Below are 14,846 nucleotides of genomic sequence, written 5' to 3' on the forward strand. Positions count from 1 at the left end.
ACACTGACTCTAATATCCCAAGCATAGAATTATCTATAAGGCCTGTAGCATACCTGGGTAAAAAAATATAATTTCATAGCATACCTGAAAGTCTCAGTTGAACAGTTATTATTTGTTTGATTCTCACAGCCAAGCATTGTGGATAAAATCTTTTCTGGTATCTTATACATGCCATCTGTGTGCTCTGTATATCTGCCTACTTTCATTCTGCGTGATCTTCTTAACACAGATGGAGGGTCCTGGTCAGAGTTGTTTTCCACTGTATTTGAATTTCTCTTATTATTTAGTGGATCACAAGAGATTACATTTTGATAAGCCAATGTCTGCAATCCAAATGAAGTTGGATCTTCTAGAGTCTGTAATAAAATACTGTATAAATACATACACAAATAATTACAACAATACAAAAAAATATTAAAACTAAGAGAAATTAAGTTTTATCTTGTCCTTTGATTATAGGAAAATGCCCTTTACGAGATGAAATGCCCTTTACGAGCTGTTTACAGACATATGTGAACATAATTGAAAATTCTATAATTAATATAATAAAAGACAGCGCATATTTAAAAGCCTAAGTCAAGCAGAATATAAGTAAAAATAAAATTTATTTTTATCAATATTCATACTTAAAATTCAATGGCAAACGTGAGGTCACTCTGCTTGCTTAAATTTCACAGGAAATGGGGTAGCAGAGAATGATGAAAGACACATACAAAAGGTAAAGATGTCACTAGGCCAGATCTGTGTTCTATTCAGCCTAGTGTTTTGTTGACAGGAGCAGTAATATTCTGTGAAACAAGATAGTATGTAACCTCCATTACTCTGATTTTAAAAGGTTAACAGTATATTATGAAGAGTTCTAACTGCCTCCTTAATAATTCATTATAAATTTAACTTTTATGATGATATATATTTTTTATAAATATCATGTAAAGCTTTCCTGAGTTATTTATATATCCAGGTTGCAAAGTTTCTCAAGGTAACAAGATCTGTATTTTTATTACAGCTGTGTAAAAGAATATTTATTTTGATTTGTTCTAGATCAATCTTCTAATTTATTTTTTGAATGATAAGTTTTAATCATGGTTTCTTTTTAACATTAAGTTAATAATTTTAATTGATAATAGTTTATATGTATTGCTTATAATTATTAAATATAATATTCAATAAATAATCAATATCAACAATGATTATTTACTGTCACTGGGGCAAAACTCATTGCACAAAGAGTCTCTATCTATTCAAAAGGAAATCAGCAAACTCAAGCAGTAATTCAAAGAATTTCTTCTTTTTACTTTACTTTTAAAAGTTTTTTCCTGAAGACTTGCTAAGTTCATGTCTACTCTATCAATACTAATCGTAGTTTCCTACACTTTATTCACACTGCCTCATTTCAGATTACAATACTCGGATTGTTTAATTTTCATATTCTATTCCTGTGATTAGTTTCCCTTTTTCTGAATACTTTTAGTCCTATTATATCTGTTTTGAGATATATTTTTTACCAGAATTGCATGTATTATTATTCTGGGTGTATATGTTGCTACATGATCATAGTTTCATGTTATTTATATCTTCCCAGTGATGTTCACAGGAGCATTTTGGTAATAACAAAATAAAAGAAAAAACAATCCAAATAACAATAACTAGTGATACACACACACACCCTGTAGAGTGGAATAATATGCAGCAAGTAAAAATATTTAAGTTTTGCTACATTTGCTGACACAGAAAGATAACCAAGATTATTATTAAATTTAAAAAACAAGTTATATGTTTACATTATATTTATTATAGTCCCATTTACATAAGATAAAATTACATAGAATATGCATAGAAATAATTAGAGAAAGAGATACACCAAACTGTAAAGTGATCAGCTCTGGAAAGTGAAATTGTGGGAGACTATATTGTTATGTATTGCTGTAATGTTTAGATTTTTTATAATGAGGATATATTACCATTTTTATCAGGAAAACAATAAAGATTTTTTAAATTGTCAACATGAGAAAGGGACATGCAAGATTTCCAGGCATGACACTGCAGGCACTGTGCCACCTGGCAGTACCCTCTGACACAGAATGCGAAGTTCTGAAGCCAGGCATAGTTTTCCCTCTGAGCAGCCCATTGCATATATTTTATGTGCAACTAGAAATTAATGGAGGGTAGGTATCTCATCTCTGCTCTACACCCACGTAGACACAGTGACTTTTTGAGCTAATAGGGAAATGCTCATAAAGAATTCTTTCTTTCCTGTATATAAGCAATCTAAGGGCATGTCTTTGCAGGTCTTCTGGGGAGAAGTTTACCTATTTTAACTTTTACCCTCTTGAGAACTCTACCCCAGGAACCCCTAAAAAGATCACTGTATGCTTCAAAGTTAGAAAGTCTTTTCTGAGTTTTGATATGTGTGTAGAAGGTTTGAATTTAAAATAAACTATATGGGCAATGAATACTTGTTAGAGGTCCCTATAAAAGGCAAAATCGCAGACTCACACTTGCACTTACTTGCTGCATTGAAAGATGCTTGTCTTGCAGTTCAGCTAACTTGGAGTCTTGTTCCAATGGTGGAGTAGCACAAAGAGACTCAAAATTCACCTCTGCTATTTGTGTGCAACCTTCATCAGTCTGAGACAGGCTCGGCTCTATTCCTAAACATTCATTTTCAGCACTGAGACTGCTGCCTCCCTCTTTTCTGTAACAGATGGGTCCCACCTTGGCTTCTGACAACATGTTTAGGGCTGCTAACAACTCAGCTGGCAATGCACCATCCTTTGTGTTATCTAGTAAATCTCTATGACATGTCAAAGGCATTGATATGAAATTCAAAGAGTTGCTCAATGGGCTCATCAACTCTCTAGGTTCAAAATGATTCATTGTTTCAAACAATGTTTCCTCCTGGGTGTTTTCTGGTGATGTTAGTAACTTTTCTAAGGCAGACACAAAAGTTTCAACAGAGCTTTCATCATCTTTGGTTTCTTCGGAAGTCATGGGCAATGCAACTTCCTTTCCAGACTCAGAAAATGCTGGTGCTGCTGAGATTGTCTGTGGCTCTATTAACAATTTCTCCTTTACAACAACCATATCAGATACTTCAATAGCAGTACCTGAGAGAAGGCTAATTTCAGGAGAGTCTCTGCCTGCATTTAGTTCCTGTGTATTCAAAAAAAGAAATTCCATCAGTACAGCATATAAAAATAAAGTGTTTAAAATGAAAACTTCATAGTTTTCCAGTTTATCGTGTCGGTAAGCTATCACTAAAAAGTTTTATCAATTTTCCTCCCCTTCTATAAATAAAAATACACTGAACAAATGGCTAAACATACAAGGGTAAAATTGGCTAGACCATAATTACAGATGGCAAATTATCTGTTCAGCAAATTATCTGTGCTAAAAGCAGCAGCAGAGATGATGTGGACAGTTAACAGATCTCAAAACTTCACTGCAGTTAATGGTTGTCAAAAACTTTGTCAAAAACCTATTGAATTGCATAAAAATTATTAACCAGGAATAAAATCAGTGTAGTTTCACCTTCTTTTTATTTCCCACCTCTGTATGAATATGTAAATGTGAAGTAAAAATGCCAAAAGACATAAAGTCAGAGGAGAAAATAGGAGAAATGAGGACACAGTTCTATGTAAATATTACAAGCCCTGTCTAGACATAAATAGTTCTGGGTTGCGATTTTTTTTTTTTTTTAACCCTCCCTCGAGGATATATTTTCCATTGCTTTTCAGAGAGAGTCGAAGGGGGGGAAGAGAGGGGGAGGGGGGGAAGAGAGAAACATCGATGTGAGAGAGACACATCAATTGGTTGCCCCCCCGCACACGCTCCGACCAGAGCTGGGGATCAAGCCTGCAGCCAAGGTATATGCCCTTGACCGGATTCGAACCTGAGACCCTTCAGTCTTTGGGTCAATGCTCTAACCACTGAACCACACAGGCTAGGGCTGGGTTATGATTTTTTTAAACAAAAAACCACAAAACTTGTATTTGTAAATGACCAATATTTTTCAAAGACATCATCTTAACAGGTTATACCTGTTCTCACAATATTTCTAATGCTCAAAATATTATTAGATGTCCTCATTTGAAAGTACTTTCAACATTTTTATAATCCATTCAAGAAAACCAGTCTCAATATTTTAAAGGCACTGAACTTCTTTTCAATATTAAAAACGATTTGTTTGACCTTAAATAACAAAATGGGTTGCAATAACTTTTGACTGTTCTTGAAAATCAAATCCACCTTCCATTGACACACCACTCTGATAGAATGCACTGTAAATTGTAAGCCCTCTAATATTCTCATTTAATTTGACTAAGAAAACTGAAAACTATCTTATTCTCCCTGTTCCTTTTCTAGCTGCCACCATTTATCTTCTTCCACAGATAACACACAAAGCTTAAGAAGATATATGTACTTAGCAGTACTGCAAACTATAATTTTCTCTGAAAGACAAAAGGAATTTAGAAAGAATCCAAGAACCAGATCCTATCCATTCTTTAAGTCACAGTTCAAGGTTTCCTTTCTATTTGAAGTCCTTATAGCTACTAATTTTAAGGCCATAAATGTAATAAAGTATATACAGGGTGTCCCCAAAAAATGTATACACACTTTGAATAATTATAAAGGCCATGTTTGTTAAGTTTTAAAAAAAAGAAACATCAATTGAGCTATCAGCTGTTAAAGTGTGTATACCTTTATTCTGGGACATCCTGTATATTGGACAGTGCCCTAAAAGAATTTAATTTCTATCTGAAGATTAAAAGCATAAATATATGAGACATTACATAAAGTATAAATAATGTCAAAGACACTGTATGAACTCAAATGAATGGCATAAACCATAGAGCCTAATGTGTTACAAGATAGCTTTGGGTGGCGGGAAGGGTCTGTAGCAAGCTTTCACAATTGCTTTAAAAATGCTTGGTTAAACAAAGTTAAACAGGTTTCTTTACCACAAGAATTTTCATAGTATGCACATTATAAACCTGAGGAGACTTTAGGATACAGTGTTCTCTAAACGTCTTTGTTCAACAAAATCCTTTTTCTCAAAAGATCTATTAATGTTATAGGATGCAAGTGATTGGGAAATACTGATATAGTCAGTGAATAATGAATGCTAAAGAGGAAGCAATTTGGTCAAGATTACCAGATTATGAGACAGAGTCACAGAGGAAAAGGGACTTGAGCCAAAAAACAAAGGTTTGTGAAGGACTGAAACAAGAAAGACGTACTTATTAAGCACCAAATGGGGCCAGGCAACATGAACTATCATTGCTCTTAGCCCTCCAACAGCCCTGTGAAATGGGTATCACTAGTGGTTTTATGCATGTAAATGACACACGTGCCCTTGGAACGCACACCTATCTGGTTCCAAATTTTACACTCTTTCCCTTGCTTTCTGGTTCCTGACCTGAACAAAGTCACTGAGGCAGGAATGTGTAAGGCACAGCTGAGATAAAGTGAGGTTACAGGTATAGCAGTGTTGACCTGGGGAGATCCTAGATTGTGTGAGTCCACTGTGGGCATAACCAGTTCTACAGTCCTCTGATTCCTCACAGCACCAAGAAGAGAGCAAAGCCAAAACAAGCTCTCAATACATGGTCACTGATTAGCAACTACAAGATGAGAAAGCAGTTATCGTCAAGGAAATATTAAAGGAACTAGCGTAGCAGACAAACCAACAGAAGGCATTTCTGTTACATTACCTCAGCAATTAGTCTGATAAGAAGATGTATGTTTCTCCTCTATATAAAGAATAAAAGACTTATAATGCTGGATAAGAAATAGATGAAGAAAATGCTGTTTCATTAGAGATAAGCAAGAATAAATCCTAGAAGGGGTTGTTAGATAAGAATAGATTTCCACCTATTGAATGGTTTAGTCATAGTCCTGCCTAGAGGACAAGTCTAAATGGGCCTGGGACTTTAATCAGCATAATTTAAAAAAAATCTAAACCTATGATCTGCATAGCTAATCTCAGTTATATAGACCAACCTTTTCTGGGTGTGGCAAAACTTCAGGATTTTCAGCCTTAGGCCCTAGAAGATAACAAAATATGTTTACATTCCAGTTTTATTAAAGCACTAAAAACATACATACCCTCTCACTTGGCATTTCTTTTTTTTTTTTAAATATATCTTTATTGATTTCAGAGAGAGGAAAGGTGGGGGAGAGGGAGATAGAAACATCAATGATGAGAGAGTCATTGATTGAGCCCTGCAGCCCGGGCATGTGTCCTGACAGGGAATCAAACCCCGATCACCTGGATCCTAGGTCGAAGCTCAACCGCTGAGTCACACCGGCCGGGCTCACTTGGCATTTCTTAATCATATAACTTGAAATGACTCCCTCAGACATTTATGTAACATTTCAAATGTTTTATAAATATTATATTTTAAATTTGATATAAAAGTATCATTATGTTGGCAATGAAGTTTATAAAAATAAATTTTGCTATTTCTTAAAAAATATTTTACATGAAGCCAAGTAAAATTATAATAATTTGGAATTAGTTTAGCTGAAAGCCAACCTTTCTATTTTGGCTGAGCTTATTATTCTACGTGTAACTACATAAGAAAAATCATATCTACTTTTTCAGTGTTATTATCTCCTCCAGTATAGGTAATAGAATTTAAATAAATTCATGCTGTTACATTATGCATGAAAAGGAATGCCCCATGTAGGAGCCAAAAAGAGTCAGGAGATTGTCCTAAACGTGACTTTGCCTTCACCGTTGACTCCTCACCGGCCTGCCTCCTCTGAGGTGAGCTGGCTGACAGCAATTCACAGGAAGTTAAGGAGGATTGAGAAAAAAGGTACTTCTCCTACTCCATTCCTCTTGTCTCCTCCCTTCACCATCGAGGCCCTGGCACTCTGACATACTTAGGCAGGAATTCAGGGCATCACTGGCATTATGTTTGAGTCATTACGTTGGTTTCTTTTGATTAGGAAATATCTAGACCTACAGTTCAAGCAAGTAATTATCTGCTGAGCCTCAGAATGCATCCTCACAAGCAAGACAGGTTTTTCAGGGGGAAAAATAAGCATACTTAGTTTGTATGCTTACTGAGCTTTATATCCTGCAAAACCCTATTATTATTATTATTATTATTATTATTATTATTATTATTATTATTGCTTCACCCTTACCATTTGATGATGAAAAGCTATGAAAATCAGCTAGGAAGACTAATATCACGGTATTCCAGTCCCTTACAAAATGATGAGAAAAACGTAAGAATAAATCATTTCTTACTCTTGCGTTAGAGTCCTTTGTGCCAAGCAATAATGATATATTACACTGTCTATATCTTGTTTAAAATTTTGTATCTCTGGTTGCCTAAAAGTTAATACCAATACAGGAACATTTTAAAACAACAGATACATCTTCAATCATCTTTGCAAGATTTTTGTTTTTAGTAAGCCCAGATCCTTGAGGGGTTAGAGTTCAAAAAAGAAAGAGCCATCCTCTTCTGCCTCCGAATTGTCAAGAAAGAGCCTCAGTCATCTTCTCCTGCACTGTTTCTAACAACCTCAACATAAAAGTGATCCTTCTTTTAGGCCAATAGTTACTATTTTTAAAACTTGATAAGTTAATATAATAAAGTATGTTATAGTAATTTGATTTCTATATTTAAAAATACATTTAGAAATAATTCTCATTTTCTGGCAACAAAATTTACTTAAAACAGCTTTTACAAATAATAAAAAGTATTTTTCTTGAATTGTTTCTCCTTTAATAAATTATTAAAAGATTTTGTACATTTTCTACTTATCACTTGAAAAAGATAAAATGTAATGTATAGGAAATAATTCTAAAGTGCCAAATGAAAAGAAAATGCTCAGAGGAGCTGAATTTTAACTTATAAACAAGCTATTTTAAGGCCAACGTTATCCTATTTACTAAAGATCATTTAACTATTTTGGTCAGTTACAATTTCATTAAAATTACTTTCAACTGGGAGGGAGAAGACAGAATTGTATTAGAACAGAGTCAGTTATACTAGCTAACAATTTAACAGTTTCCTTATATGTAAATTAACCCACAGTCTAGGATAACAAAATGAGCTTCCTGTTCTGAACACTCTGAAAGGGGGTCAAGGCAAGAGGGAGCTGCGACGAAGTGCCAGAGGGAAGGGGATGACTATTTCTGGGTTTCAAGTCACAGAAGCTTCCTGACAGCAAGAAACACCACAAAGTTATAATTCTGGTGCCCGTGGCACTTTTAAAGAATCAGCCAGTAAAATACTTGTGACTCGGAAGTTCAATGAGTGCCTTATGGCACTATTGGTGGTGGCAAGAGTGCACAAATACCCATAGCATCACACTGCACTAATGACTCTCAGAAGGCCACATGGGTAGGAGGTTGAAATGTGGGAAATGCAGGATATAGTGGACCCCTGTTTTTCTGGGAATGAATATGAAAAAAATGAGAACAGATCTTTTGTCTAACTATTGCTAACACTTGTTATCATGATCAAAACCCAAAGGAAAGAAAGGAACACCCAAGGCATGCTATCAACCATGACACCTCTCTCTCAAACTGTTCAAGACATACTTACAGAAAAAAGAAATACAACCTCTAAGATGTAACCTCGATAGCTTCATGATTTTTTCAGTTTACCTATAAACTATATCTTGTAAAAGAGGCTAAATAGGTTTTCACCATATTTGGAGAGTATGTCTGGCATAATCTGAATTATATTAGACTATCTGCTATTGATTAGACATCTTAAAAACCATAAAGGCTTTTATACTTGGAGAAAAACGTCCATTATTATTCGTATTTATATTTGTTTAATGGTCAATTTATTAAACTTCTATATCTAACACCTAAAAACTAGTTTCTTTAACATTTAAACATTAATTACAAATTTAAATTCCCTTAAATAATTTAAACTACAAATTTAATATGTTTGCCATTTCAAACATATTAACTATTAGACAAAACACACATGAATACAATGGCTATAAACTTATTACTGCTCTTAACCTAATTCTAAAATAACAATTCATTGGTGTAATTCGTTAAAGTTACTTCTACACCTGTTCCTATGCCTTCTTATAATTAAAGTCATATTTATTTTGGTATCTCCCCAGGGTTACAGAAATTGTATCAGGTTCAAAAGAAAACAAATAACTTCTTGCACCATCCAAGGTGGCAGAATCTGGCTATTGACTAATTGATTTTTTCTTGGGGCATGGAACCACTTCCTCCAACACAATTCAAACCTGAACAGCCAATTATCTGGCTTCACTTATAATAAGTAAATACCTTAAAGTTCACAAAGGTGCTTTTTTAAATAATCTAATGTTTTTCCCAAGAATGCTATCATTAAGTTTTACATGGCCAGTGTTACGAAAGCTTTTGTATTATTATTATATACTGATCTATTGTTAGCATTGCTGCAAACTTATGCCTGCTCTTTTAATATCTTATCATGATTAGCAGGGCCATCTAATGCTTTACTTTCCTAAGAGATGAGGAATCTAATCTGTGCAGAAAAGTTTCCTTAATTGGATATCAAGTTAATCTGCCATCGTGGGACATTATTAGACCCCACTTCTTACATGTTTTTATGTGTGACTGATGATGCTGTGTGTGGTCTTTCCTTTCCTTGGTACAATTCTTATCCCAGGACTATTTGAATTACAATTCTGTTTTCTTTCTTCTCTACTTACACAGTGATAAACAAAAATATCCTATGCTTTACAAACAGATATATATTTAATAGAGAACATAAAATGTACACGTATTAACAGGTATCTATTTCTTAAAGTCATTAAAAAGTTTTAAACACTCTGCTTTTCTTTTTGCATTGAGACTACCTTTGGTACACTATTAACACTTAAAAAATATTTTTTATTGATTTTTAGAGAGGGAGGAAGGGAGAGGGGGAGAGAGAGAGAAACATTGATGTGATCAGCGGCCCTCCTACATGCGCCCTACTATGGATCGAGCCTGCAACCCAGGCATGTGCCCTGACTGGAAATTGAACTGGCAACCTTTCAGTGCATGGGACAATACCTAATCAACTGAGCCATACTGACCAGGGCCACTACTAACAATTTTGAGTGTCATTATAAACTCCTGGTTTTTTCACAAACTTACTTCCATGAACTAAAATTACTGGTTTCTTTTCCCCCACTTAATTTGTCACAGCTTGGCCAGAGAGAGCACCAACAACCTAGTTCTTTGTCTTTCTAGCACTTTTAGACATCCATAAAAGCATCTTTGCTTTCCAGTAACAGTAGAATATTTCAGGCCCATCTTCATGCTCCAAGACAGATTAGCTATTCCTTAAAGATTCCCGGTTTGTTTGTTTATTTATTTATTTATTAAATGTCTTTATTGATTTCAGAGGGAGGGAGGGAAAAGGAGAGAGACAGCAACATCAATGATGAGAAAGTCACTGATCGGCCACCTCCTGCATGCCCCCCAATGGAGGTGGAACCCGTAACCCAGGCATGTGCCCTGACTGGGAATCAAACTGCGATCTCCTGGATCATAGACTGATGCTCAGCCACTGAGACACAGCAGCCAAGCATTTGTGGTCAATTTAGCATTCCATTTACAGGTTCACAGCACCCATATAGCTAGTACACAGTAGGCTTAATAAAATATTTGTTAACATATGAATAAATAATATTACAGATCAAAATCTAGGCACTAAGAGTGCATGCAAGAATTGGTGATGGGCATAAGTAGTACTACTATTGCTGTATTAGCAACAAAGCAGAAGACAGAGCTTTTAAAATTTAACTTTTTCAATTTCAAGTTACCATGTTCTTATGCCCTTTTATTATAATGCCAGGTTTCATTGGCCACCAAGAATATTTACTACACTGTCACACAACATACATAACATTCATTCTGGAGGAGTTACTAGGAGATGCCTCAAAGATAAAGACAGTCATCCTCTAATACAGCTGAACCCAAGGTAAAGGCCTGTGTGACTGCCTGTCAAGAAAGATATGAAATACATAATATTGAGAATGATATGAACAGGGAAAACAAACATTGTTTTCAAATTTGAATCCCAAAATTACAAGTCAGAAGAGCATTTGGAGTAGCAGGTATTGATTGCACTTAAGATGCTCCTCATATGGGCAACATTATGCAGCATGATACAATGTCAACAGCAACACTGATTTCTTACATAAAAATGTATGGTAGCAATGCATAGTAGAATAGTCCAGTTGTAAATAAATGTATATCTAATAAGCCTTCTATTTTTAGACTAAGACTAATTTACTTTATATAACTAATACATACCTTGAATGCTTTCGTGGTTCAGTGAAAGTTCAGTTTGGGGAGATGACACAATGAACATTGGACAACTTTTTCTGGTTCTAAAACATGTACCAATTAATAAAGAAATAAAAATTTTAAAATGGAAAGAAAAAACACTTTTTCATTCAAATATAATTTAAATTTTTTGTTCATTTAATCAAAATAGGATTAAGTTGTTTTTATTGCTACATTATTCCAATTGTTTTTACAATTACTACCAATTTGTTTTGTTTGTTGTTGTTTTCTTGTTTCCACTTTATTGAGAAATAACTGACATATATCAATGTTTGAGCTTAAGGCATATAGCATGTAGGTTTGATTTACATATATTGTGAAACGATTACCATAATAGATTGAGCTAACATCCATAATCTCATATAGATAAAATAAAAAGAAAAAAAAATTATCTTTGTGATGAGAATTCTTAGAATTGTTAACATTAATATTTCAAGTGGTTGCAAAAATGAAGGGGGGAGCTGAAAATGTAATGCATGAGCTTCAGGGGTATAAACATGTTAAACTACATTTAGTTCTGAAAGTAACTGTGGAGATGACTGTCTGTCAAATAGGTGGGGTCAGGAAAAAAAAACTGGTCCTGAATTGTGTAGCTTGGCTGTCTAAATTCTCAAATACACTGAAAGCTTGTCATTATAGTTTAAGATGTAAGTGAAAGTCATTATGACATTATTCATTATTGTTGTATTTCACAGTAGGCAAAGAAAAGACAGGAAATACTGAAGGGAAGAGGTTGAAAACGAAGTAAAAGTCATGCCTAATCTGCAACTGTGATCATCTGCCCTGGGATAATTAAAAGTTCATTGAAGAAAAGCAACCAGTTAAATTGTTTTTTCCCAGTCTAATTTACTACACAAATACAATCAAGATCTCTTCCTTTAAAAAAAAAAAAAAAAAAAAGCCTTGGTCCTGACTGGTGTGGCTTAATTGGTTGAGTGTCATCCCACGCACCAAAAGGTGGCCAATTTGATTCCTGGTCAGGGCATACGCCCAGGTTGCAGGTTTAGTCCCGAACCATATGGGGAAGCAACCAATTTATGTTTCTTTCTCTGTCCTTCTCCTTTCCTCTCTTTCTAAAATCAGTAAAAACATTTTTTTTTTTTAAAAAAAGAAAAGCCTCTATTTTCAGCTGTTTTAAGAGCAGTTGTTATGCACCAGACACATCTACCTTAACCCTAAGCAAGAATAATAAATTAAGCCTGGCCGGTGTGGCTCAGAGGTTGAGCGTCGACCAATGTACCAAGAGGTCACTGGTTTGATTCCTGGTCAGGGTACAAGACCAGGCTGCGGGCTTGTCCCGCAGTATGGGGCATGCAGGAGGTGGCCGATCAGTGTTTCCATCTCTCTCTCCCTCTCCTTTGCTCTCTCTCTAAAAATCAATAATTTAAAAAAAGAATAATACATTGAACATTCTATCCTGCCTAAAAACAGAAGTAGTCAATATATGCTATCTTGAAAATGGAAATAAAACTGCTCATATAAAATAATTTCCATGAGGCAAATAGAACTGAATGCTGATATTTTCCCCCTAAAATGTGATTCTTTGAGAAGAACAAGCTGATTTACAACAAAATAGAATCATAGTTTGAGTCAATAACATAATTTTTCTCCTTAATTACAAAGGAGAACTTAACACCTAAGTCTAAAAATAGAGCAAACTTTCATCTAAATTATTAAAAAATAATTATTTATATTAGGCAAGACTGCAAACAATGTACATATCTGATAGTAGAGGAATGATGAAATAAATTATAGGACAGTGAAGTTATACAGTAAAACATTGAGACCATTAAAATTCATGTTTATAAAAAATATTAATGAGAAAATAATTATGATAAACTGTTACTTAAAATTTAAAAACAGGATACAAAACTATCTGCAGAATGATCCCAATTCTATAGAAAATATGAACAAACCCAAAAATATATAGAAAGCCTAAAATAAAATGTAACAAAATGTTAACCATGGTTCTTCTTGAGCAGTGAGATTATGGATGCTATGCTAGTCTTCCTTAGTCTTTTCTTTTTTCTATTTCTGTAGATGAACTTATATTGCTGATACATTCAGTAAAAGGGTTTTTTTTAAACAGTGATTCTCAAACTTTTTGATTTTGGACTCCTTTACGCTCTTAAAAGTTACTGGGAAACCAAAGAATTTTTGTTTATGTGCCTTATATTTATTTATATTTACATATTAGAAATTAAAATGGAGAAAAATTTTAAATAATCATTAATTTTAAAGTAACAGTAATAACCTAGTAACACATTAATATATTTTATGAAAAATTATATTTTCAAAAATGAAAAAAAATTAGTGAGAAAAGTGGCAGTTTCATTTTTAAAAATCTTCCTTAATATATGGCTTAATAGAAGACAGCTGCCATCTCATATTTGCTACTGCTTTCAATCTTTTTTTATTGTTGTTAATCCTCACCCAAGGATATTTTTTCCATTGATTTTTAGAGAGAGTGAAAGGGGGAGAGAGAGAGAGAAACACTGATGTGAGAGAGACACATTGATTGGCTGCCTCCTGCACAAGCCCAGACCAGGACCAGGAATCAAACCTGTGACCCATCAGTGCTCGGGCCAATGCTCTAACCACTGAGCAACACTGACCAGGGCTGCTTTCAAAATTTTGCCATATATTCTGTTTGACATATGTAACAATAATATGGTCTCACACAGAAATGCAGTTGGAAAAGAAAGAAGTATTTTAGTAGCCTTTTTGGATAATTGTAGATATTCTTTTTGATATCACAACAAAATTCTAAAAGCAATAACTTCCTTAAAGGTTTCTGAAAATGTAGAAACTGAAACAAAATCAATGAGCTTTTTGTATTGTGTTACATTATAACTCATTGGTATATTTGCACTTTGAACAGATCTTTTATCTGTGCCTGATTTTGTGACATCATGCATTGGTCTTTTAGAAAATACTGAGTTATATAAACCTTTTTTCTAATATCACCCAAGGATATGTTTTTATTGATTTTTAGAGAGAGAGGAAAGGAGAGTGAGAGAGAAACATTGATGTGAGAGAGAAACATCGATCGGTTACATCCTGTAACACACTGCAATCAGGGATTGAACCCTCAACCTACATATGTGCTCTGACTGGGAATCAAACCCATAACCTTTTTGGTGTATGGGATGACGCTCCAGCCAACTGCGCCACCTGCCCAGGGTGAGTTATGCAAATCTTACATACATTTTATTATAAAATATCAAAAAGATCACCTTTGTAAATACTATCACTGATCTCACCAGAAAACTTTAATATTAGAAAGCTATCAAGGTCAAGGTGGTAGACACAAGTTTTACTAAACTAATTTTCTCTTGAAAGCTTGAATTTTTTCATTGGCAACAAATACCATTAGCCATTTTCCTTGAAGTGACTGGCTTACTTCATTCATTTTCAAGAAAATGTCTGCCATATATCCAAGTGTGAATAGCTAGTTTGTCTGTTAGTTATATTTTCAAGTTAAAGAAAAAAAAAGTGAGGCTAGTCTTCTTACAATGCTTACAACTCA

General features: G+C 34.3%; 1 protein-coding gene across 1 annotated transcript in view; it reads right to left on the reverse strand.

Moving 5' to 3' along the window:
• Positions 1-14,846, reverse strand: part of ANKRD31 (ankyrin repeat domain 31) — a 91,029-nt gene that overhangs the window by 65,104 nt on the left and 11,079 nt on the right. Inside the window, exons 5-8 of the mRNA XM_087815192.1 lie at positions 11,285-11,361; positions 6,004-6,047; positions 2,509-3,153; positions 85-356 (exon numbers count right to left, since the gene is read on the reverse strand). Coding sequence (XP_087671318.1) covers positions 85-356; positions 2,509-3,153; positions 6,004-6,047; positions 11,285-11,361 — 1,038 coding nt within the window. The remainder of the gene's footprint in view (positions 1-84; positions 357-2,508; positions 3,154-6,003; positions 6,048-11,284; positions 11,362-14,846) is intronic.

This window comes from Miniopterus natalensis, chromosome 3, assembly GCF_054644295.1.
Source record: "Miniopterus natalensis isolate mMinNat1 chromosome 3, mMinNat1.hap1, whole genome shotgun sequence".
NCBI classification, from domain to species: domain Eukaryota; kingdom Metazoa; phylum Chordata; class Mammalia; order Chiroptera; family Miniopteridae; genus Miniopterus; species Miniopterus natalensis.